Source organism: Topomyia yanbarensis, chromosome 1 (genome assembly GCF_030247195.1).
Source record: "Topomyia yanbarensis strain Yona2022 chromosome 1, ASM3024719v1, whole genome shotgun sequence".
Lineage (NCBI taxonomy): Eukaryota > Metazoa > Arthropoda > Insecta > Diptera > Culicidae > Topomyia > Topomyia yanbarensis.
The window spans coordinates 182,440,803-182,467,238 of record NC_080670.1 but is presented as its reverse complement, the minus strand read 5'-3'; the positions used below and the strand labels follow the sequence as shown (position 1 = coordinate 182,467,238).

The 26,436-nt window shown below is 40.4% G+C and overlaps 2 protein-coding genes across 7 annotated transcripts in view; one reads left to right on the top strand and one right to left on the bottom strand.

Moving 5' to 3' along the window:
• The window catches only part of LOC131683722 (rho GTPase-activating protein gacU), a 267,647-nt gene that overhangs the window by 66,902 nt on the left and 174,309 nt on the right, over positions 1 to 26,436 (bottom strand). The window lies entirely within an intron of this gene.
• The window catches only part of LOC131683767 (RYamide receptor-like), a 405,413-nt gene that overhangs the window by 272,944 nt on the left and 106,033 nt on the right, over positions 1 to 26,436 (top strand). The window contains exon 5 of one of the 6 annotated variants that reach the window (XM_058966084.1): positions 23,378 to 23,705. The exons of the other annotated variants lie outside the window; for them this stretch is intronic. Coding sequence (XP_058822067.1) covers positions 23,378 to 23,560 — 183 coding nt within the window. The 3' untranslated portion in view covers positions 23,561 to 23,705. Of the gene's footprint in view, positions 1 to 23,377; positions 23,706 to 26,436 lie in introns of those variants that run through there. 6 annotated transcript variants of the gene reach the window in all.

Sequence of the window (26,436 nt, the reverse complement as noted above, 5' to 3'; positions counted from 1 at the left end):
CCATTCTGTGCAGCGCTGTAGCGATGGCTTCCCAGCTAGCTCTTTTAATCCTCAAAAAAGCAAGCTAAAATTGTGACTTCAAGAAGAATCGCTCATAAGACACATGTCCATGAAATCAAAAGCCTCTTGTTTGTTGTTTTTTTCAGTGAGAGAATCGAATGCCCAAAAACGCTCGATCTTTTGTATTTCAAATTACAAGTCCATTGAAACTTGAGAACTGCAACTAGCCGGGCCTTGCCTTTTTGAGGATAGGATGCATTCTTCACATCTATCATGACCACAGCGTAGTATCGCTTCTGTTTAGATGTCCGAATTGCGAAATCCGAAGTGCATCATCGCGGACTACCGCGCTCACCCTCCTCGCATTTCGTCAGCCTGCTAAGAATGATTCTTAGGAGTTTTCCGATTGCATCCAGCAGATATATGGGCCTATACGAGGCCGGATCGCCCGGTGGCTTCACTGGCTTCAGCAGCAACACCAGCTTCTGTAGCTTCCACATTTGGAGGAAGTTGCCTTCATTAAACACTTCTGCAGCTTCATCATGAATATGTCCGGATATGCCAGGATCACAGCTTCTGGTATTCCATCTGGACCGGGGTCTTTCCTCTTCGCCGTACAGTGTCCGTGGCCAGATAGCTCGGGAAAAGACCCTCGACGATTACTTTCAGCTTACCCGGGCATATTTCGGCTGGTGTCGTCGAGCCCTTCATTTTCGCCATCACAACTTGGTACGTGTCGCCCCAGGGATTAGCGTCTACTTCTCGGCGCAGCTCCTTGTGGCAATCTGACTTGCTAAACCTGATCTCCCGTTTTAAAGCGGCCCTAGCTCTCTGAAACACTGCCTTGCGCTCTTCTCTATCTGGCTCCGATATTGCTCTTTGAGCCCGCCTTCTGGCTCAGACAGAAGCAGCGCGTAGCATTCTCAGCGTCTCGTTCCACCAGTTGGACGCCGCCTATTGCGCGGCTTCAGTTTTCCCAGCATTGTGGCGTCGCAATCCGCCACAATCCTTCTTGTTAGGCCACTCGTATCCACGTTCTCGGTCCCGATATTCGACCGAAGTGCCACAACGAATTTCAAACTCTCCAATCCATGTTCGCCGTCAATGAAGGACTACAGAATGTGACGTCAATGATAGACTCCCTCCAGGCTCCCCGAAATGTGCAAACAGAACCTTCATTGCACAATCGTACTTCTAACTTCGCTAGAGCTTCCTGCAGGATACACCCTCTTGTATTGGCTACTCTAGTGCCCCACTCCATATCCCAAGCGTTGAATTCACTATCAATGACTGCCGGCTTTTGACCGATCAACTACTCCAGCATTAGACTGAACTACTCCACTGTCCACCTTGGAGGAGCGTAATAGCTCCACATGAAGACGCCGTTGATTTCGGCGATCACGAAGCCCTCGTATGAGCGTTCTACCACTGCTGGAGTGGGGAATCTGCCCATAATTTGTATCGCAGCCATTCCCGATCTATCTGCCACCCAGTTACCGTTATCAAGGGGAACTTGAAAGGCTCTGCAATCAAAGCATGTGTGATGTAAACATAGTTTCTATCGTAGACTGCCACAGCAGTTGCTGTGCGGTGTCACAGTTATTCAGATTTACCTGGGTTATCTCCATTACCATTGGCTTGCAGTCGCCTTCTGATGATCGTTTCCGTCCGCTGAAGTGCAAAGTCGTCGGCCTCTGCGTGCAGAGTCTCTAGTAAGATGATCCATCTCCACGCATTTCCAACACATTCCGGATCTATCCGGGCCTTGGCAAGCACCTGCCAAATGTCCAAAGCCCAAATAATTGATGCATTTCTCCGCTTGTTTATTCACTCTTGGGGCGGCTCTCAAGGATCATCTAGACCATCAAACTGTAACTTTGCCTACCTCCAGCGCCTCATCGGCAGCGGTTACAGGTAAACGAATCATCGCTGCTGAGTTCCTCCGTATCCCTTCTTTAACCGGATCGTCATGTGCACCTCTTCCAGGTTACACTACTGTTTCAGTGCACCTCTCAGCTCGTCTTTCGTCGTGATCTCATCCAGGTCATTGGACACTATCACCGTCTCTTGGCTTAAGACTTTAACTTATGCCTTCTCACCCATTAATTTCGTAATAGTATCCTGCAAGGTCGAGCTGCTAGTCGTGCGGTCCTTCTTCAACTCGAAGAGCATCTCACTTTTTTGAGTACGCCTGATTCTTACCACGTTTTCCCTTAAAACCCTCAGTTCCATGTCCTCTCTGACCTTCTTGAGTAGCACTGCATAAGTCGTCGCGTCATTGGCTTCACCGAGCCCAGCTTTTCTCTATGGCGCCGTCTGACGAGCCGGATGTTTACTCTTTTTTCTTCAGATCCACTTTTCGCTCTTCCTTCTGCTTTTGCTGTTTCCAGTGTTTTTCCTGCAGACCTACAACGGTACTCCAGCTTTCTCCCTGTTGAGTGACGCCCTTTTCTTTCGGCAACAACAGCGTCCTTGAGCGTCTGCCTCTTGGGCCCGCCTGGTCTTCCGTCTCCTGGCGAGGTTCTTATCCCCTTTGGAGTCACGGAAACTGGCGTGTTCTTCACTCCTATCTGCTTCTCTATCCTCTGCTTTACGAGGGCTAGGAAGAGGTCGCTAATGTTCACTCGGCTACATCAGCAGTTCGCGTTGCCGTGTCATACTGATTCACAGCAGACACTAACGTCTTTCGGATTCTAAGAACCAGCCGAACCTAGTACCATTAACTAAATGGTAACGAGTTTACATACCCGGAGACCTGCCAGGATTTTGTCGGGACGCAGGCAGCCGTGCTGTTAGCCCACTCGCCATTTCAAGTCGGTGTCATCCTTCCTTACTCAGGCAGTAGAACAGCCGGTCTGTCAGCCCAAAGTCGCCGTCCAATGTGTGATCCGTGTCCTGTCCGTTGACGTCCGCCATGGCCAGTTGTATGCCACAATCAGGATGTTACTGGCATTGATCCGGATGTACCGGTTGGGCTAGGGTGCTTTTATTACTAAGATCTTAGATTATTGGAATCTTAGGATCTTAGCAGAAGCGGCACAGACTCGCTACGTCGAAGCTGCTTTCGGAGCTGTGGCTTTTTTAGAGGTTTAGCAGAGCCCAATCCAAACCTCACCATATCTTAGCAAGACTCCTAACTCGCAGTAGGCCCGGAGGGAGGGGGGGTGGTTAATTGAGCCCCTAGACTCCTGTATTTCCTATCCTAGCGACCTCCTGTGTGTGTGAGAGAGAGAGAAATATCGTGATATAAGCAGGCGCGGCGAAACACTTTACGCCCGAGTGGGTAGAAAGCATAGGGTGAGGGGTACATTAGTAAGGATTTTTTCCCTTTTCGCAATGCACACGCTGACATTACATTCACAAAAAATCGCATTCGTTTGAGCAAATGGAATTGTGGTACATCGATGTTTTCAAATGTGTGTAGTGCGAGATACATACGTTGCACATCTAAATTTTTTGAAATGGTTCAAAATTTCGAGTGGGTAATTACCCACTCGGTTATTTTCGAGTGGGTAGTACTACCCATACTACCCACGCTTTTCCGCCGGCCCTGGATATAAGTCTCCGTTCTTTTTTCACAAAAAATATTCGTATCGCACCTTTGAGTGCAACACCGAATCGGCATTAATCGGGCAAAGGTTATTCTGCCGCTACATTTTTACACATCTACATGTATGACATCATCAGTTTCCTTGAAATGCTATGCTGAAACGTTATCTGCTCAGTTCGTTTCGTTTCACTAAATTGTACGCTGCCTTGAAATACACCAACGGATCGCGAGTGCACTAGTAGCATATTTTTTTTTAAATTTCGATTTCCTCAGAAATTGTGGGATATGTCAATTAGATAATTATGGGTGCGTAATGTAAGCTTCCAGAATAAAATTAGTTCGAATAATCGATTTGAAGTCTCCTTATAATCGGATTACGGATAATCGAATCTGGTCTGTATCCTTTTATTAATCTGCGCCTAAAATAGAATCCTCTTGCATTAAAGGCAAACAGAAGTTTTCAACAAAAGCTAACAAATCATCTCTATATCATCCTTTTCCATATTCACCTGATTCGAGTTAAATGAAACTGTGAACAGACATTCCTGGCACACCATCGCTGGTTTACGGTTTGATTACTCCCAAATCTGCAAATGTACCGCCTATCGTTGGTTGTCCACTCGGTGAATCATGTGTGAGTGGTTCGGTTGCTATAACTACCTGCCTACCTATATAGAATCGCCTCCTCTGAACGAGCTCACTCGTTTCCATAGAACTAATAAATGTCGTTCATCGAAATAAAAAAAGATTATTACCACTAGAGGACGCCAAGCGCTGCTGTCTTCGTGTATTTACTGCACCAGCGTACCGTTGCCCACGTAACGTTCACATGTATGTGTTAAATATTATTTCGTGAGAACGACCAGTACCATCGGCGACAACCGTCCTCTACCGCTTCTAATCTCTTTTATCGGGATATTACGACCAAAGCGCAGAAAAATCGCATTTCACCATTTGAAATTTGAATCCTTCCCAGCCAGCCAGCGTCCCGTTTCCCGCTGATGCGGACGTGGTACCCCACGGCGGCATATTGTCGTGATTACGAGAGAGAGAGAGAGAGAGAGAGAGAGAGAGAGAGATAATATCTAATAAGTTTCGACCGGTTGCTTTGTTCGGTCCTCATCGTGCTTTTATTTTGGCTTTGATTGTGTAAAATTACGCGCCACTTGCTTGATGCGATGATGGATGGCGCAAAATTGACATTAACGTTTTGGCAGCGCCGCCGCGCGGCAGTGGTGCTGAAATCGGATGCAGTTTTGCTGAGTTGTGGGAATTTTGGTAATGTTTTTTTTTTCGTTTGCGGTGTTTTTTGGGTAATTGGGCCACGGAAAATATGTCATTGTGCCGAGAAGTATATATTCGATTAAGCAGATTTCCTTTTTCTCTGTAACAAATACGAGAAGCGTTGAGTGTGTATTTGTCAGCCAGGAATTTTGTGTACACTTTGTGGGACTTACGTGATTTATGCTTGAGGCAAAATATAGTCTGGTTGAGACCCCAACTTCTATCAAAAGGTAGATTTTCAGCAATCGTGATCACGACAAAGAGAGCAATTAAAAGACAGTTACCATGCTTCAAACAAATTAGATTTCACTTCCTTGCGTTTGCAGGAACAATTTCATCGCTTCTCAGCAGGCCAACTAAGAACCGGCTACACTGACAGCTTATAAAGAAAATAATTACGCCTACTTTGTAGCATCAACCTATAGTCGGCCAAACGTTGCAGGATGTTTATGTTAAGCTATCTGTACCTGCAACCGAAACTGACTTTCGCGGCGGCCCGATCAGATATTTCACTCACATAGATCTCCACAAATTTCCTTGTAGGTAATGGATACCAATCACGCCAGCAGAACCATAAAATTAAATTAACAGGTGCAGCAGCGAATGGTTCCCATGCCCCATCAGTGATTCGATCGGGTGACGTAATTGCGGTTGAATGCTGCTGCGGTAGCATCAGAAGAAGCCCCTAGATGTGTTCATCGACTACTAGATGATAGTAGAATAAAATGGAGAAAAAGTTAGATATATACTGCCACTTATCTTCTTCAGCAGCAGAAGGTTGGCATTCGCTTCATGGACATGTCAGGTAGGGTGGTCTTTTTTCCGTGTCGAATAGGCAATAAGTACTTACAGCTCCGGTGCTTACGGAGGAAGACGATTAAATTTAGTGGCCATAAATTTATGTTTTTCAATTTTCTAGTGAAGCCTTCAATCATTTCAACAGAAGTTGATATCATTCGACACAAGGAAACGTCACTCCCTGATTGAAATCGATTGGACACCCTAACAGAGCACCACTCGAAGATTCATCTAAGGTGCAATGAAGTAATCAAATAGTTAACGAGGACTAAAAGATGGCCTTTGAAGCCTCCGTTGAGCATACACGAGAAACCGATTACACTTGTTAACTGCCAACTATCCAAGCCGTCTAGACACGTCGTCGAGTGGAGCACGAACATTGATGGGAATGTCGGCGTCTTCAGCTGACTGACGAGACTCATCAGCTGCGTTTTAGTATTGGTCCAACTGTCACCTAGATCGCGTAGCACGTCACCTCATATTAACGGGATGAAAGCAACGTCTCATTTACTTTTTTTTCGTTCACCAACATTCGATTTTCGACCAATGACACCAGATAATGCTACGGTTGATTTTGTCTCACTACTGACGACGGTGACAGACACATGGCCCGCATCGGTGGTCGAAAATCACGTTTACGTAATCGAAATACAATCACGTACCTACTTAGTAATCGCGGACGCAGATCTTAATGGTAATACCCATTCAAAAAAGTTCAATAATTTTGACGCAATTTAACAAGCCAATTAAAAGATGAGGATCTTGTGTAATAACTGCAGTGTTCGTGGAAGTCATAAGCTGGCTGGAGTCGAAGCGAATGCTAGCACCTGCTTTAAGTCATCCAATAACGCGATTGTGCCTTTCTTATTTACGCAATGACTTGGAATATCTTCAATTAAAATCTGAAACATTTATCCTTTTTACATTTGACACTGTGTCCGTAGTCAATTATCACGGAAAAAAATATTTCCAAAATCATGAATAATGTGCCATGAATTCTGAACCAATCTTGTTTATACGTTACGAAAGCAGGACCATAAACAAAAATCATTTGTTTTATTGTTATGTTCAATTTCCTTTTAGTAACACTAACAGTAACTTGCTCTTATTAGTGGAAATATTTGTTTTTGTTTTGTGAACTTCAGTCACGGTTTCCGCCGTGTCATTACCAAATTGATTTTCTTTACGTAAACTAGTTCACAACATTATGAACAATATTCATAAAACCAAAGGTTGATTCATGATGTTACTCATAGATTTTGGAACATTAGTTCACGAAATCAAAACATGCTGAATATTTTCTCGTGAACTATTTCATGAAAATCGCAATTTTATTCATGAATCTATTCAATCATCGTGAACTAATTCATGATTCCTAATAAATTAGTAACGATCCAATATCCGTGCTCGTGAAATAGTTCACAAATTCATGAAATATTATTCATGTATTCCTGAACTGGCTCATGATTCCTAGCATAATAGTCACGATTTACCATTCGTGCTCGTGTAATTGTCTACGAAATCGTAAAATAATCACGAATAGTGAACTGGTTCATGATTCCTAGTTCAAAAGACACGTCTGAGCATTCATGCTCGTCAAATAGTTCACATAATTGCTAGTGCATGATTCACAATCTATTTTGCGAGCTTCTGATATTTAGAAGATATTCCTAATCATTTTCAGCTTCATACAACATGCTAATGAAATTTTCACGAAAATTATTCCACAAAATTTGGAGTATTATTCGTGGAATCATTTTTGTTCCATGCACCTTTTGATGCAATGTGCAGCGACTAGTAATAGGTTCGAGCACTAGATATAAGAAAACTATTAGGATCTCGAACATCGTTATTCATTTGATAAGTGGGGTGTCTGAACGGAACAAGAAAACTACACTGAACACCACAAACAATATTCGTGATACAGTTCACAGAACACAGATACCGTGGATCAGTCACACTTTTACGATCCAGTTCATATTGTCACGTTACTCCGAGTGAAAAAACGATAGCAACCAAAAAATAACAGATTGCGATAAGGGGAAGAGAAATTTCGAATAATAAAACTGCTGTTATCATAAACGTGTCAAATTCAAAAGCAACTCCAGAATACAATATAAAGATAATGCGAATAGAAATTGCGAAAACCGTGACTAAGATCCCGAAATCATGATTACAATTTCGAAATATTTTTCATAACAAATTTAAGAGGAATTTTTTTATATGACATTCAATTAGCTAGAGATTACTGAGAACCGACTACCGGTTCTCACGGTAAGGAGAGACAAGTCTGTCTTTACCTGGAGATATGTTGATAGACTTGAGTGATTCGTAGTTATGCTGCCTCCTGCCAACAGAAGACAAAAGATTAGCCCATAAGCTTTTAAGCCTGTTTCTAATGACCCTACCCCTTCTAGTTTTCCGTTCTGTACATTTCACATCCTTGCTCTCACTTGAGTACTATGGCTCTAAATTTTCATAACTTTCCCTACTCAGTAATCTCTAGCTAATTGAATGCCGTTAAATAGTAAAAAAAAGTGAAAAAAATTAAAAGGAAAAATTTTACAGCTTTTTTAAAATTAAAATGTTCTCCCATCGATGTTTCTCCCGTTAACCCGTCGAAGAACCGGTGCCAATAACTACGTTTTTTGGCTTTCATCGAACTCTTAATTCGCGTTTCTACCGTCGTTTACTGGCGACCTATCGCGTCGTCCCGGAAGATCTTATGCGCAATGGACTTTTACACGTACAGGTCTGTGCGCTTTTCGTCCGGGTACGGGTTTAGTCTGAGCTTGATTTACGCTGTCGAGAATCAAGCCAGCCAAACGTATCAAGCTAAGGCGCTCAGGCACGCTGGAAGAGCATGAATCCGTGTCGTCACTAGACAAGTTAGTATAGATGCTAGGTGTCCCAGTTGTTTGCAATTAGTATAGTTCATGACCCGCGGCACAAAAAGACGAACAGGTAGACAAACCTCGTCAAAGACGAGGTAGTTGGGTAGAGCAGACCCGTCGAAGGTCACCCAATGCGAGTCTGAATTGACATATGTCCTCTTCCCTTCAGATACGACTACAACTGAATGCAAAAGCAGTCCTAAAGTATGGGGTCTGTAATATAGCCAACCCCGTGTGTCAGCAAATCCGCGCAATTCAGACTCGAATCGGAAACGATCCCACTTATTTCAACCTGGTTAGCTGGTACGTATACTCTGTACTCCTTCGTAAAAGGCCCGTATAGCAAGCGATATAATTTGCCTGCTTCAAGCTATTTACCACCATCGGAAGCTTATTAGCTCGAATTTTCGATATTTCTGTCATATAGTATAGAACATAGTTCCGTCAGAACTCGAGAAATCTACCGTAGATTTAAATTTTTTTTTGTCTTTGGGCCAGAAAAACATCACGTAAGGCCCGGTGGCCCAGCATGTATAAACCTTATGCCAGGGAATTGATTTGATTTCGACATCCATCTCACCATGAGATGAACCACAGTCAGGGGAAGATATTTTTGCACGGACATATTGCCCAGCGCAAGCTGGTAATATTGAAAAGAATGAAAAGTTTAGTATTGCAGCGGTAATTAACTTGTGTTTATAACGGTATCCAGGCGGCTTACTACAATAACACTGCTTCTCTGTCATTGGTCGGGTAACGGTTAACACGCAGAATCATAAGAAGGGAAAAAATCGACGAGGCGGAGAATGCGCAAGATAATCTTGGCAGCGGATTAGCACTATTCTTTTTATCTTTACACTGCACGGACTGAAAAGACAGACCGATCGGCCCGAGAGTCACAGAATGAGTGATTTCTATATATTAATTTAATATAGGGTGATGAGCCCATTATCGCTATGGGCCATTTGAAGCCGTTGGTTAGAGCAGTGTCTGCCATCTTTGTTTAACGCATTGAGTCAAATGGTAGCGCAACAATAGGGGCACTCGATTCGTGTTTTCGTTGCGCTCAAACACGAAAATTTCACTGTTTTCAGCGCATGTATGTTATTATTTTGGTACTTAACAACAAAGCAGAGCTGTTGATGCCAATGTGTACGCATTCCATTGTTTGCAGGCCGAGTAATTAATGAATCAGTGAGGCGCCCTCCTTAGTATGGTGAAAATAGGCACTTCACCCTATATCAAATTTCACAATATTTTTTTTATTTTGCATGAAACTCGATAAGGTCAGATTTCAATTTTGAGGGGGAGAGAGTGAAAGACAGATGCATAAGTAGGGAGAGACTCATCGTTAGATGATATGTATAGATTTATTTGATATTCATTTGTTAATTGGATATTCCTCATCAACACACAATTTTTTGGGTTACAAGATAGTAGCTTTCTTTTATTTTGGCACTTTTTAGACACGAAAATTCACATAAATTTGATTTTTATTTGTCGTGCCGAGTTTCGACGTAAAAAATGAATCCAAAGTTACTCACAAAGTTCTAAAGAATTTTAAGAAGGTTGCACTATTCTATATTAAGGGCTCTCAGTAAGAAATTCCGTTCTTTTTCTTTTAGTCAAAAATAAGGCAAAATTTGTTCTTTTTTGTGGAATAATAAAAGGGCGTAAGAACTTCCGGTTTTGATGCTTAAATACGTTTATTATTCAAGATTTCGTAAAAAATCAATATCTGAGTGAAATTCTAAATGGCGGCTTCAAAAAGGCGATTTCCGTCTGCCTCTGCGTGCGAAACATGGTCCAACAACTACGAGTCTGCAGTCTCTTGTAGTGAACTGAAATAAAAAATCATTATTATTTTTTAAAGGTAATAAAATCCTCTAATACACTAGGATTAACAAATTATAAAAAGGTGACAAAAACCTTAATTTTATAATTTAAATATTTATTACGCAATCAATAAATCGTAAAAAACAATTCGAATTAGGTATAAGCCGTACAAATTTTCATTACCTTTAAGAATTTATAATGATTTTTGCTTCCAATGATACAAAAGACTGCATGCTCGTAGATTTCGGACCAAGTTTCGCTCGCAGAGGCAGACGGAAATCGCCTTTTTTAAGCCGCCATTTTGAATATCACTTAAATACATATTTTTGTGAAAGCTGTTGTGGTTAAAGAACCACGTATTTAACCATTAAAACTTTAGGCCTGAGAAGTTTATTCCAGGCAGAAAACTTGTGAAAAAAAACATGTAACACGACGTCGAATACAATAACATCAGAACCAAGGTCCCCGTGCATACGGAATCTATTAGATCACATGGATGATGGTATATCCGTCCTAGCACCGCACACAAAAATAGACTACATCAAACGAGACACAACTCAATCTCCTCTCCCAGCTAAAACTCCAACTGACCCCTGCCTTTTTGAAGACGCAAATCCAGTTTAGTCCGCCTGTGTTTTTGAAATAACTACAGAAGCATATTGTCAGATGCCTTAATGATTAAAAACATATCACATATATCAGAAATATAAAACGTGTGCCAATAGGCTCATTATCCTAGACACGCACAATCAAAAATCTATTATTCTTTCAAACACATTCTCTCATGAAGTCGACCCCGGCAGTATTGAACTCAATCCAAAACCACTTCACCTACCACGTTGCAAATCATTCTATGACATCGTGCTAGTACCCGACAAATTCGTATACGGTTTAACTGTATGCGATGCTACCGCTGCCAAAAATCTATAGCATCTACCGCTTATTGTAAGAGCAACAACTGCTTCATGCAGACGCGCGACACATTCATTTATAATTTTTTGTGTTTGATAGAGCCAAGTAGGTGCTTCCTATTGATGGCCCTGTTTGTAGTTAATGCCCACTTATTGCTGTTCGTTCTAAATACTTCCGAGGATGGAGATTTGATATGTTTGAAAACGAACAACTAACACTAATTCAATTACTGGGCAGCATAAAAAATGGACCGAATTGCCTGTTATTGCAATATTTTTTCCTGATTTCATATGAGCCCGTACTATACTTGACTGAAAGTTGATTTAAAGAAAGTAAGAAAAAATCCTTCGCTTTATTTGTCACTTTCTTTAAATTCATAGCTGTTTGCATATAATTAGCTGTGAACAACTATTGTAAGGAGTACCGCCAAATTATCTGATAATAATTCACTCAAGAACCGCTGGGAAATTGAAATTTTAAATCGATACATTTCAACTACAATTTACTCGATTTCTGCATTTTTTAATAACGCCGTTATGACGATTGAAGTAAGAATTGAACATTGCGATGTGTTCAACCTCCAAAACAAAACAGCTTTTCAAAATTCTGCTTCGTAATTCGACAATTTGTTAGATTATTTAATTACGTTCAGCCACTCAATATGCACTTCATAATTTACATCCAACTTCGCAATGGCGCTACGTGTCTTCCTCTCTCTCTTTCTGTTAAGTGTCTTAAATCACTATCCATCAGATCTAGGCCAACCACATAATTCTCATGCCAATATCCGTATGCATCCGTGGCGTTATTATCGAAGTTACCACGTGCGCGTCACTGCAGTCCGCATCCATCCTCCCACAATCACCCACTGATCCAGTAAAAGCTCGCAGTAGAAGGAACAACCGCGCCATTCCATTATCACCGCCAACTCGATCGCGCAAGAAAGAGGAAAACACCTTTCTTTCATTCGGCTCTTCAGCTGAAAACTCTTTATTTTTTCACTCTCCCTCTCTCCCTCTCAATAGAAATCAACAATCAAAACTCTCGCGCGGCTCCACCACAGCGGATAAAGTGAACGCAAATGTTTACCCTGTGGTAAATTGCTGCGGCTTACTGCATCTTGGTCGTGTGCCTCTCACGGTCGTCGCGCGGCGCGCGCGATCTTCGCCGGCAAATTGAAGTAATGTTTTTGTCTTGTTTTGTTAGATCGGCTGCACGATCCTTCCCTTTCTCGTTGATGCTGGCTGATGAACCCGAGAAGATCTCCGAATTGTTGCTCTCGCCGGCGACGGTTGCGCTGCAATTCTGCAGCGCGCGAAGTGGACTTTGGTATCCTCTCTCTTTGTCGCTCTTGTGCCGGGTGTACGGGTGCTTCGACGAATGCTTCTGGTTACATTTCGGGGACCCAAACTCTCCGAAAGTCCGACAGAAACTTCTTCGTTCACCTCCATTATTAAGGGTATTAAGGGTATAAATTTGATTACACTGCAGTGAACCATCGTCAGTCATCTGTTTGCATTTCACGGATCAACATCACCCCCCATAAAAACGGAGGAAAAGCCGAAACAACCGTGCTAAGGGAAAGTGTTTGTGCCGTGCGAACGATTTTTCGAACTATTTAGTTGATCCTGATTGTGGTGGTGTCCTGAACAGTTTGCGCAAAGCAAAACAGGAAAAAAACAGGATGAGAGCCTTTGTACTGGTGAGCTGCTGTTTGGCTCTTGCTTCCGCACGACCGGAAGCGGGATACTCATACAACCGTCCGTCATCGGGCGGAGGCTCTCACGGAAGCGGTGGTGGATACTCGGGAGGCGGCGGCGGTGGCTCGTACAGCTCCGGTGGTGCTTCGTACAGCTCCGGCGGCGGCGGCGGTGGAGGATTTTCGTCCTTCGGAGGAAGTGCATTCGGAGGTGTGTTCAAGTGGTTTGATATTTGAATGTTGTTTTTTTGTGCTGTAAGGACTTTGGCAGGAAAGGACGCTGAATTTGGTGAACTGTTTGACTGTTGGGCGCAGGAAATTTATAAAATTGTGACAAATCTACAAATTGTAGAAGACTTTAGTGGAGGACAATAATTTTGGACGTGACGTTTTATAGAAAATGTTATTGATTCTCAGACAGTGTATCTTGTGGTGCAACATAGATTTATGTGATCCGAATAATGCTCTGAAGCATATGACGCGGAATTACAATGGACATCAGCTAGGGAAAAGAATTAACAAAATGTGGTGAGAAGTGTCTATTATGGAGTAACGAAAAATATGGAACTAAAAAAAGACACAGTGAATCGATGTTGGCCACAGAGTCTGGATCTTGTTGGACAGAACTAGAACAAAGAACAGATGTGTAACTTCTGACAATTGTTACCATAACAATATAAACATTCAAATAGAAAAAAAGCGTTGCAAAGCGCTAGGACGCCTACTGCGAAATTGCGTGTTAAGTGGTGGGATGCTAACCGATTGTAGCACCACCACTAGATAATTGATGGGATTGATGTTATTTCAAAACGGCTGTTTTCTTTTCCTATATACGCAGCAGTCCGAACTCTACAGAACTGTGTATCGACTTCTTAATGAAATTATTAGGCTGTCCACAATTCTGTTCTAATGTTGTATCTGGAATGGTCTATATTTCGAAAACTATTTTGAAACCTAGAACAGCTCGACTATTCTGTTTTAAATTTTACAAAATTTGAAACACGAATGGAACATTAATTCAAATATTTCCCATTAGTATGTGTGACGACTTACAACAGAAAAATGAAAAATCCCACGAAAATAAAAAAAATAACGATATCGGGAAAGCAATATTAAGAACAGATCGTATTGGGAACACTGCGTTGCAGCTCTATTTTTGACAGTTCTAAATTATTCGACTGTTTGTCGCTTTGAAACAGATTTACATCACAGTATTGCAAACAACCTAATGCTATCAAATAATACCAAAAAAGAAGATTTCAGAAATAGAAACTCTGCGAAGGACATGTCGAATCGAGGAACTGGGTTGGTTAAGAACTGATTTTTGTTTTGTTTATGAAGCAAAAGATATCTATTCTAATATTCAGCAGCAGTAGTGTGAAATTTTGAGCGCTATTAAGTTCCGTTACACTGAACGAAAACACTTATTTTTTTGCCTAATTTAATCGAAAATATTTTCTTCCCGGAAGCTTGCGCGAAAATGTGACATTTATTATTTTATATTATTTTCCATACATCGCGCAATTTTTTTGTGATAGAAAAAAGTTCAATTTTATAAACTTCAAAAGTTCAACAAAGCATGACTCAAAAAATCATATACAATCAAAACAAAAAATACGTGTTATTTTTCGCTGAAGAATTTAAGAAACAAATTAGAAATTAAAAATTCGATTGTAGAATGACCCGTATATAAGAAGTACAGAACCAACATTAGAATGGTCAAGAGCTGCTCATGATCAAAAGAAGGAACAAATTCGTAGAAGTAATTATCCAAGTAGGGTTTACGATCTGCACGACTAAAACATGTGAAAGTACTTTTTTCTGAAGCGCTAAGCAATTGTGCACGTTTATTTCGATTTCTTACCATATTGTGTATTAAAGCGCGAAGTAGAGCAAAGGTGAACGTTTGGTTTTTAGTGTTTCGAATTTTTCTTGTCAGTAGCTGACACAAAAAAGTGGGGGAAAATTTCATAGATCGAAGGTCCAAATTCTCTAGGTCCAATTTGAACCACCCATTGTGTTTGATTTTTCGTAATCAAAGTGAGTACGAAGACAATCCTGTTTGTTTTTTATTTAATTTTCAATTTTGGTATCGAACATTCTTACGGCTATGTGCAACTTCATAGTAAATAAACTATATTGAGTAGGAACTGGTTCAAGTGGAGGTTATAAGCTCTTGCATAGAAATTTGTTAATCGATTTGCGAAAACTTACTTCTCTTAAAAGTTTGGTCGAGGCGGGTTTTTGTAATCTCGTACCAGATTATGTGCTGGGAAAGCGGCATTCGGCGAAAAGCCCTGAGTCCTGGTATTAGGACTTTTTAAACAAGCCAGAGCTCAAATTTGCTAGTTGCACAGAGGTCCAAGAAATGAATCAAGACTGTGCTGAGAAGGGAGTGGAGTTTAAGATCAGTCGGGCATGGTCGTGTGGTGATCGGGGTTTCTGCCATGGCGAATCGCCAGGAGAAACCCCGATGCCATTGAAGTTTCGGAGATCAAATCCATATTTTTGATGCCTTTGAGTCTTTGCGGTGTGTCCGGCGTCAGGCTTTTGAGTCAGGTTGGACTTGGATTTTTGGGGAGATTTTTTGAAACCCGGATGGGCGCTTTTCAGTGGAAGGATTTCGTTCGGGATTTAACACATGTGTGGTATATTTGGCGTGGAGGTGTACTAGATTTCTGATTCATCGTGGGAGGTGATTTTCTGACGTTGATCGCTTTGAGGCGCTCCTCGATTCTATCCGATTGGGTTTGAGTTTCGTGTGGGGACTCGGGGTGCTCTAGCTTTTGCGTTGTAAACGTTTTGAAAACTCAGGAAGATTATTCTCATTGGTACACTCTGCACATCCCCCCAGTATTTACTCCAGCGATCTCGCAAACATCAAAACTACCCCAGTGATTAAGTAAACGTGTTGGCATCTACAAATTAACATACGTGATCATACAGAGCTCAATTCCCACGCGATTGTAAATTGCGCTCCCGTTTGGTCTTAGTAGCCTTTGCATACCATCAATTGGTTCACCCTAAAAATAAAACAAATGTTTATTAGAATCCCACGAACATACCAAAAGCCCACGTGAACATGTAAACGACAAGGCTATACAAATACATACATACACGCCAGTTCACGCGACATGCAAACTCTTTCGCGAACAGTCATGTTAACATACAAACACTTGTGCCCTTCACGATAATACAAATCTCGTCACAAATACGAACATGCAATCGTGATCATCCACCTTTGAATGGATTTAGCTAAATTTACGTTATTCAACGATACCTCAAGATGAAGCAAAAAAAATGGTAATTTTCAAATTCTGCGTAGAATTGTGTTGCTTAAATATCATGAGGGATTCGTAGTTGATAAGGAATATCTATAAAGTGATCAACTGCACATGAATGAAAGTGCCCTGCAAAATAAAAAATGCGCAATATTGTGCTTCATCTCGGTAGAGGAAGCCTTCGACAATACTGTGGTCGGAACGATTCGGTGCGTGGCTAACTCAAAGAGGGTAGAGCAGTCGTCTACTGTCGAATAGCCTACTGGAATGCTGTGTTACCGGACTCTTGCACCGTCGTTGGGAGGCGGGACTATTATTATGAACATCACTAGAGGATGTTCTCAAGGCGAAGTGCTGTCACCTCTTCTGTGGTTTCTGAGAGTGAACGGATCCCCTAACGAACTGGAACGTCTAGTGTTTCGAAGTAGTGGACTACGCAGACGACATTACATCACTGTTAGGGGCAAGGTTGAGTTTACGGTCCTGTTAGTCTAGAATAAACAACGAACAAAAGACAAAAACCTCAAATTTCAACAATATTAGCGAAAACTATTGCAAACTTTTTGCAAGTTTTCTCAATTCCATAGAAACAGGGGGAACGGAAATGTAGTCATGGGTTGTAAAGTAGACTACCTTTTCAAAGCTATAGCAAAGATTGTAGAGTAAGCTAGATCATTTATCATCGAAAAGATAAGCCCATGCCGTACCATGAAAACTAAAATCTTCTCTCATTGAAGCAAGGGATACTTGAAACAGCCAATCCCGCCCTTCAGTAGTTTCACGCATGCCAATTTAGAATCGATAACTACACCATTGATCTCAACTTTGTGAGCGGGCATGTAAACGCATTAGTTCTTCATAAAAGTAACGTCATTTGTTTGTTTTAGACAAAATATCACAATTGTGAACTTATCTAGGCAAACTTTTAAGTTATCTGGCACAGCTGAATATGTCTGCGTCTTGCGGAATATTACAACACTTAGCGGACTATCTTTGATTCGAAAAAAGATAGGATTTGATAGAACCCAGTTCAATGTGCTTGATTCTAAATGGAAACTCGGAGTCGTTCATGACGAATCATGTTCCATTTTAGGATCATTCCGGTCATTTCAGGAGAATTTATTTATGCACGAGCCTAGAGTCAGCTGCAAAGTGAAAACTGTAGAATATGAAGGAAGGGACTGAAATCGAAAAAAGAGTCACCATATAAAATTTGAGGGCAATCGAAAAACAATGTCATGAAGCGTTAAGATCTGGTGTATTGTTGAAAAAATTCCCTAGAGGTACAAAAAATTGAATTGAGGGGGAACTTGAGTTTGGTAATGTAGCTTTTATATTTTTTTTGTGTGCCAAATGTTTTAGGAATCCATGAAATTTCGGAATTTGGTGTCAATTTAAAAATATTTTTCTTTTTTATTTGAAAATCGAAGTTTAAAATTTAAGAATACCGGAGTGGCAACTTTTGTCAAAACATATTATTACAAAAAGATACAAGATGTTTCATGCATTTCTAAGAAATTTGGCATAGAAAGTATTAAAAGCAGCATTTTCAAACCTCATTATAAACTCAAATCCAGAATTCTTCAAGTTCTATAAAAACAATCTTAAAAAAAGATCCGGGTGGCATCAAAAATTCGATTCAATTTTATAATATTGCATTGGCAAAAAAATTTGCACTTCGGTCGTTTAGGGCAACCTTTTAATCGGGTCCGATTAAGCTAAAATTTTACGATGGTCACCTTTTTCCCATACATGCCATTCCCACCCTTATAATCTTCTGAATAGATAGCTCCCTCCGTCGTCTTCAAGCACCTGGCGTCAACTGATTTCATAAATATACAGTAAAAAATATGTAATTGGAATTTACGACAGTCAAACGTGAATTGAGTAGGGACTAGATGGGCCATTTCCATGTACACAAATTATTTTTTGAAGATCGATCTAAAACAGAAATCCAAAGCGACGCAAAACTGAGACTCCGCCAAGGGCGCCAGAAGACCACGCTACGGCTCTAATAATCTCCGTCGGTATTTACCGGAAAAAATTTATGGGATACAGATCGCATGCCGATTAGGCAGGTTATCCGTTCGAAGTTTTCATTTCTGCACGAACTGGATAAAATAGAAGACGAACTAGAATATTATAAGGATGATTCTAAAAGAGTTTCTTATGTGAGAGCATAGCTTCTATACGTTTTACACAGCAAACGAGACCTACAAAAATTCTTGTAGATCTGAGAAGCAAACATTTTGATGTGGATGCCTAGGTACATGTGGAATAGAAGGAAACGAGTTGGTTGACGAGATGCGAGAAATCTGCCTGCAGTAAATCAAAAAACAATTGTCATAGTTCGGATCGGAGCGGATTGCCAGCATTTGCTTTGACAAACTTCCTTTGATTTGCTGCAGGCAGGTTTATCGAATCTCGTATTCTACTATCAGCTCCAGTTCACCTGCTCACCACCAAAACAAAGGGTTGTTGGCAGCCTAAGGTAAGATTCACACGAAACATTAGCTTCCGTCAACAGAACAGAACGTCACGTTGCTAGTCAGGCGGGATAAGTTGTAAGAGGCCCTTACACGAACATTGGAAGTGCCATTACTCAGCAATGACATTACTGGAATTGTATGGCTTCATGATATTGATCCTAATGCTGGCATCAAGATATTGATCATAACATACAATTATTCGATTCGATCATTACCACATTCCGTGTATGATGGAGCTGAATATTTGTTGGATCTATGTCGATCATGTAGTATCAATCCATTTATTTATTTGACATGATTTGCCGCGATACCCTTTTCTATATGTACAAAATTGTCCTCTTAAGTAAATAAAAACAAAACTACTTGAAAGAGTGACAATAGTTTAGTTTTCACGTGGAGTGTGCCTTTTGCATTTAATGAAAGTGTCTGCGATTCACAGGATCTGAGCAAATCGCCTGAATATTTAATCTTGTGTTTAGAATTGATTTGGTCAACAAGACCATTTGGTCTATCGAATTGACTCGCCATGTAATATTTTGCATAAATTTTTAAGCCCAATTAGCAAAAATATTTTCTAAAACATGATTAAAAAATGTATTTAAGCACCGAAGAAATTAAAAGAATTGGAAAAAACTGCGCAGTCAAAGCTCGGCAGTTTTGGAACAGCCTAGTCAGCAAATTTAGAAACTGATATCTCAGTAAAGTGACGTTTGTTTACAGTAGATACAGAACACTACTTTAGGATTGTCGCTGGCATCAGTGGTAGGAGCATCATTGTTTTGGTTCCGGTATATACCTGTCAAATAAGCCAAATAGAAAAAAGCAAAAAAATCCTCTATCGTCGTTTCATACCTACTAAATTTCGCATCATTTCTCTGTCCGCCTCTCGTTTTTCTGTGGTAAATTTGATGCATTGGACATTTTCGGTCTTGAATGCATAAAAATCACAGCAGTATAGAGACGGAAATGAAAAATAGCGCAAATTCTACATTTTACCAATTTGAACCTCAACTAAACAGTTTATTGTTATAAACAAGCCAAATTTTTCTGCGTGTACCAAGAATGTGGACCAAAGGCTTTTACCGGAGAGACGTGCGATACTTTGACAGATATATACCGAAAACAAAACAAACATGCTTCGAAGCAGAAAACAATGGGAACACCGCCAACAATCTTAATCTAGTGCTCTGTATCTACTTTGTTTACTAATTCGGAGCGAAATATTTTCCCAAAGGCGTTGTTTATATTCAGAGGCGCGCCCGGAGTATTAGTATTGACAAAAATAATATGATGTCAAAATATTTCAATCGAATTAACCAGATACTTCTTTCAGTTTATTACACTTTTTTGTAACAATGCACAATAAATTACATGGAAGAGTATTAGGAATAAAGTGCAGTAAGCAACGAAACAGTATGTTTTCAATTCACTCTGTATGAATTTATTGTGTAACTCGGTTGAAGTTACTTAAAGTTACAGTAAAAACCGTAGGTGCCAGAAACAAAAGAAGTAGTTACCATTTTATGCCGTGTTGCGCATTTCTTTATACGGGACTCTATAATACACAGATTCCAGAGAGAGACGAATAGTGTGACGCCAAAAATACCTTATTTAGCAGACCAATCGTGCAAAGTAAGTAAACATTACTCATGCCTGAGCTGGAGTAGATAACTATTGCACATCCTTAAAAAAGAAAAGTAAATTTTCATCAGAACTTAGTCAAATCGTGATTTTAAGGTGCATTCTAGAGTATATGTATTAGTAAAAACAAGCTTTAGAAATATTTTATCTCTTTGACTCGAAATGTACATGATTTGCAAAACAAATTCAACGATCACCATACGGTTTGTTTTCAAAATATAATAGAAGTCATTTGAAGTGCTGCCCGTGGAAGCTGTTGCCAAACAACTATTGTTGAAATCATCACACAGGGAGTGTTGCCGTTTTGACTGATTTTCACTCTTCGTCTCTCTCCCTATTCTCTCTAACAGACTCTAGCGCTTACCTGGGCGTGAGGGAATGTACTTCTTGCTCGTTTCACAACACTGCTTTTCAGTATGATAATCAAAAAAAAGGAGAAAAATTAAAATAATGTTTAGAACTGCAACTGAAATACTGCTATTGATATGAGTTCGATATTTTAAACCTAGCGTAAATTTAGTTTTCACACAATGTCAATAATATTTTAAGAATATCGCCTTTTGCGAGTCTCGAACAGAGACATCGCACATCGTCTTTCTTTTTCTATCTAAGCTATTCGAATACATCCGAGTTCGAATGCAATGAAATATGTCGTAGTAAAAGGTGAAAGATTTATTCGACAATTGAAGAGAGATCAGAGTTGTGAAATGAAATATGTCGAATATAATTTTCAAAGGAAATGCGTTATGAATAAAATCATAAGACTGCATTATGTTAGCTTTATATCTGCTTTATAATTGCACCAAATGTTACAAATTTTACGAGTAAGATCAGCATTTCGGATGGATATTGTACTCACTTTGTGGCAGTGTGATGTCGATCATGGTCGCCATATACTCGAGTAACACCCAGAAAGGATTCTAAGTAAAAATTGTAGTATCAGTGTGTATGAAGACCTTCGAAACTATTGATGTCTGTTTTGTCGATATCATTTGAAAGCAATGATTTCATTTTTGTTTTGATACTAGAGGTTTCAACCATAGGATCATTCGCCTCTTTTCGGTTTTGAAAAATTTCTAATCTTCTTTGCGGAACTGGGAATCGACCCGTTGTGATCTACGAACCAGGCAATCGACTTACCCACTACCGTTGGCACTCCTCTAAAGCTAAAATTGTTTCAGAGTCAATTGACACTATTAATTGTATGATCCCTCATGACATGACTTGTTGATGTTCGATTTCGTGTGTTAGGTGTGCGTTTTTTCGATTGTTCTTCCAAGAAGCCATTGTTGTGTTTTCCAGATCAGGTTAATAAACGAAGTCAAAATTTGTTGAACAAAAATTTACTAATTACCCGGAATAAATTATTCAAAGCAAAAGAAATTTTTCGAAAATGAAACACTTTTGTTCCTGAACAGTAAACAATAAAAAATAGTGTCGTTTTTAGCTCTACAAAAATATATGTTCTTGTACAGCATTTAATTCAATAGATAGTTGGAAACAAAAGCGTATGTTCAAACATATATTTATAACACTACAAGACAGACATTGAATATCTCATTCAATATTGGTTGTTTCAGCATTTTCTGAACCTTCACCAACCGAACCCATTCACTTCTATTTGTAGATGATTTAATCACTAAACCAAATAAACAGAAAGAAACAATTCCCCATAGAAAAGCCCAAAAATCTGTTGGATGACCTTGTAACATCCATTTCTTAGGGAGTCTTGACATTTTAACAGCGTCATGTTGCATTCCTGCAGCTTGTATCAGTACCTTATTACTCCCTGGAAGACGCGCAGTGCACATCGTTCTGAAATTCAAACGAAATCGACTTAGAGATTCAGAAGGTCGCCTAAATGTAGATAATGACCAGACTGATGGAGTGTCAAATACACATTATTCTGAGTGTATATATTTCATAGTTAAATATTTTAATGTAGCGTTTATATCTCGAAAGACTTTTTCCAAATTATCAAATTGCAAGTTCAAACGGTTTTAAGTTGTACTAAATAATCATTTACATGTACTAATTAAATATAAACGTCACAGGTATGCAACATTGCGCATAATACGGTTTGAAGCTTTCCTCTTCAAGGCAAACACAACCGAACAAGACGCCAATAGCTCCTCAAACGACAGGTTGCTTAGATTGAAGCCGTGCGTGCACCATCGCCTTCGTTTGTCTCAAACTACGCCGCAACAACTTGTGGTAATGGGTTCATATTTCATTTTAAATATCAACGGCCGCAACAAGAAACCGATCGACATAATTTACATACATATTTTAAATACTGTTACATTGTCAACCACAATATTTTATGTCACGCAAAACACACTTCTTGCTGCTCCAACAGCTTCTGAAGCCAAAATTTAACCGGTAATTGAAAATTAATCACTTCGTTCTCTCGGCTACGTTCCTCCTTTTCGCTGCCACAGCCTGCGGTCGCCAGCTGTCAGTCAGTCAGTCAGTCAGTCCGTCAGTGCCATGCACAGGGATACTATCCTTCGATCGGCTATCGAATAATCCAATCAAACGTTTTCCCTTGACGGAGTAGCTGATGAAATGCAATCATTTAATATTGTGTATACTGTGCATCGCCTACTCCGCTCCCACTCGTTAATGTGGATGATATTGATCAGTTACTGACAGATACCTACCTACTTTTATTAATTAGTTTATTCATGCCGACAAGGCTCGCTGTAAAGCAAGTCATTCAAATAGCAATATTCCTACGCATAATCGAGTGTTTTTAATCGATAGATAATGCTAAAATGCAGTAAATTTGGGTACATGTCGCTTCTGAAATTAATTTCTCCAATTAGAATGTTCCGGCCCGACACGACCCGACTGTCATTATTTACATCGAACCAAAGTCTGCTGCAGACAGTTTTCAATTTAATTAGTGCTAAACGCTGTTGGTGGTGGTGGTGGTTAAATTACATTCCTAGCATCCAACTGACCCGGTTTTAACCCCTCACCCCTCCTAGGTGCATCGTCGTTCAGCTCCGGTGGTGCTAGCTTTGGAGGAAGCAGCTTCTCAGGAGGCGGCGGCGGCGGCGGTGGTGGATACTCCGGTGGCTCACATCAGGCCATCATCCAGAAACACATTTACGTCCATGTTCCCCCACCAGAGCCAGAGGAGGTTCGCATTCAGCGACCAATCTCGGTAGCCCCGGCTCAAAAGCACTACAAGATCATCTTCATCAAGGCACCGTCGGCTCCGGCCTACCAAGCCCCACAGATCCCACTGCAGCCTCAGAACGAAGAGAAGACCCTGGTTTACGTGTTGGTCAAGAAACCCGACGACCAGCAGGATATTATCATCCCGACACCAGCCCCGACGCAACCCAGCAAACCGGAGGTTTACTTCATCAAGTACAAAACTCAAAAGGAGGCAAGCTACTCCGGAAGTGCTGGAGCCAGTTTCAGTGCCGATATTGGTGGCTCTATTGGTGGTGGTCACGATAGCGGTATCAGCAGTGGACACGGAGACGATCTCAGCGGTGGACACGGTGCTACGGCTCCGGCTGCCCAGTACGGACCCCCCGGCAAGTCGGGACCATACTGAACCGCGCAACAAATCTGATGGCCACCGAACATATTCCGGACCACGTAGCTAGTCGAAAACAAAAAACAAATCAACTCACAAAACGAACGAACAAACATAACGCATTCACACCATCCAGCATATATTCGCTGTTGAGATTTGCTGGAGCCGATTCCGGTTTCGCGAAAGACGGGCCCGTCAGTCGGAAAATCGGAAGGCCGAAGCCTCTGTTGTATATAGTGCTTCATTTTCATAAGAAGAATACAAGCAAAGTTTCTTAGGACGTAGGACGTAATTTTTACAGCTTATTATAATTGTAATCTTGTTTTAATTTTTAGAAAAAATGCAATTACAACGGTGACAAATTTTAGAAAAAAAAAGCAATATCTTTAAATTTTGGGTTAAGTTGAGATGATGACATTCCTACAGTTTCCTAAAATTTGAAGACATCTCGCATAATAAGATGATCTTTCGTTATGTGTATAGAGAATTCAAAATCCCAGAGAGAAATCAGTTCGCTTTTTGCATCTACCCGAGACGGATCTACAAAGCAAAAATAAATACAATACACTTCAAAATAAAAACTTTGCCAGTTGTTTGTGTTACAATAATTTCGTGTTCGCTCTTTATTAGAAGTTCCGATATATCCCATAAAAAGGGATTACAAAACATGGAAATTAGAAATCGTTATTAAAAAATATGTGAACCGTTCATAAACAAATTTCAAATAAAATTTTCGGAAGCTCAGGATAATTGGTCTAGATTTGAAAATCAACCATATGGTGGCTAGGAGAAAATTTTTCACGAAAGTTGCGAAAGAAGCGAAGTCTTTAATTATTGTGACGCTTTAGATTGGTTGGTAAATCGACTACAGTTACCGAAATAAAGCCAAAGTTTTACAGTAGTTTAGTATACGTTTTTATTTCAGCTTACAGCTTTAGAATGAGTTTGAGTAAAATGGACGACATTTTTAATGTCGTGTTCACAATTCATGCTGTCTTCAGTCACGTTCGCTACGTTTGCCACGAGTGCATGTCGCCTGCCAAATCAGACAGTTTTAAGCGGATTTCTGACAGCTTCTTTCATTCGAAACGGTCAACTTGTAAAATATTCCTGTCCCGACAACAGCAACGCTTTGATGTAGGTCTCATCATCAATGACGCAGCGCCGGTATTTCAATAGCAGCGTCGTGCAGAGTTTCCGGGAGCACGCTTCGGCAAAACTCTGCCCTGACTGATCATGATCCAGGAAACTTCCCATCCGGACCGTTTCTTTTATGCACTGGATGAAACTTTGCGAAACATCAAGTTTTTTGCTAAGTCTCACGTCGAAATGACCGGATTCCGCTTGAAACGAGCAATCGGCGCCCTGTCGGATTATTTTACGTGTTGTATCCGTTTTTCGTCCAGCTACTGGCATGTGGTCTACTCTCATCCATTTCTGGAGCCTTTGGAAGCCTTTTGAGGCAGTGGTCTTGTTCTCCGCAGCGTGTTGTTCAAATACGTCAGTGAAGAATATGAAATAAGATAAATTTAGTATTTTTTCGGATTCTCCTCATCAGTAACAAGCACCAACTTGGTATCAGTTAGATGCTAAATCTATATTTGCACTAAAATTAGCACTGGTTAGACGCTAAATCCAAAAAGTCGTACGTCGTTCATGAACATAAACGACTGGCTTATCCCGAGTGATATCTCGTAAGACGAGCACATAAATTCGAGTTTTGCAGATGGGAAACTTGTTTTTTTTTCGTAAATTAAGGCTCATCAGCAAAACCCGAACTTCTGCGCTTGAAAATTAGAATTTTGAAATAGTTTAGCACTTTTTTTAATCTACTGCGAATGAATAATTGGTAAGCTTACCCTAGGCTAGATGTGGCGTTCAGTTGTTATCAGGTTTCAAGACGCCACCCGCGTTGCTGCTTGGTAGGGCCAAGCTACTGTCAATAGGTTACGGTCGCCGGTTTCTTACTTTCTGCTAGCATTCAATTGATGTAACCATTACAGGCGGGATTGCTCGAGGGAACATTATTTGTTCTGACTACGAAATAAAATGGCTTCGTTTCTAAGAAATAGTATAATAATGAAAAATTACATGAAAATGGCAAAATATTACTGTTTTAGTAAAACGAAAACTCGAATCGACCATTACCATATACCATTTGAACCAATACGTTGAACAAAGATGGCAGACGCTGATTAAACTGTTTCAAATGGGTAGAGTTATAATAGAAATAGAATGAAAAATTACCCTAACAAAGCATTTTTAGAGTTTACTCTGCTAGGGTAAACCCGTTTGGGACGCCGCGTCGATATAGAAGCCGCACTCTCGAGCATGAGGGTATTGAGACGGGAAGAAATGGGGGAAGCCCATGCAAAGCTTATGGGATCTTCCGTGATGCCAGGAAATGTTCATTGTTGCTAGTTTTACAACTTTTGTCTCCGAAAGTCTGTGTATAAAGTGTCTGTAGACTCGATGTATAACAGCGAGCAAGATGAA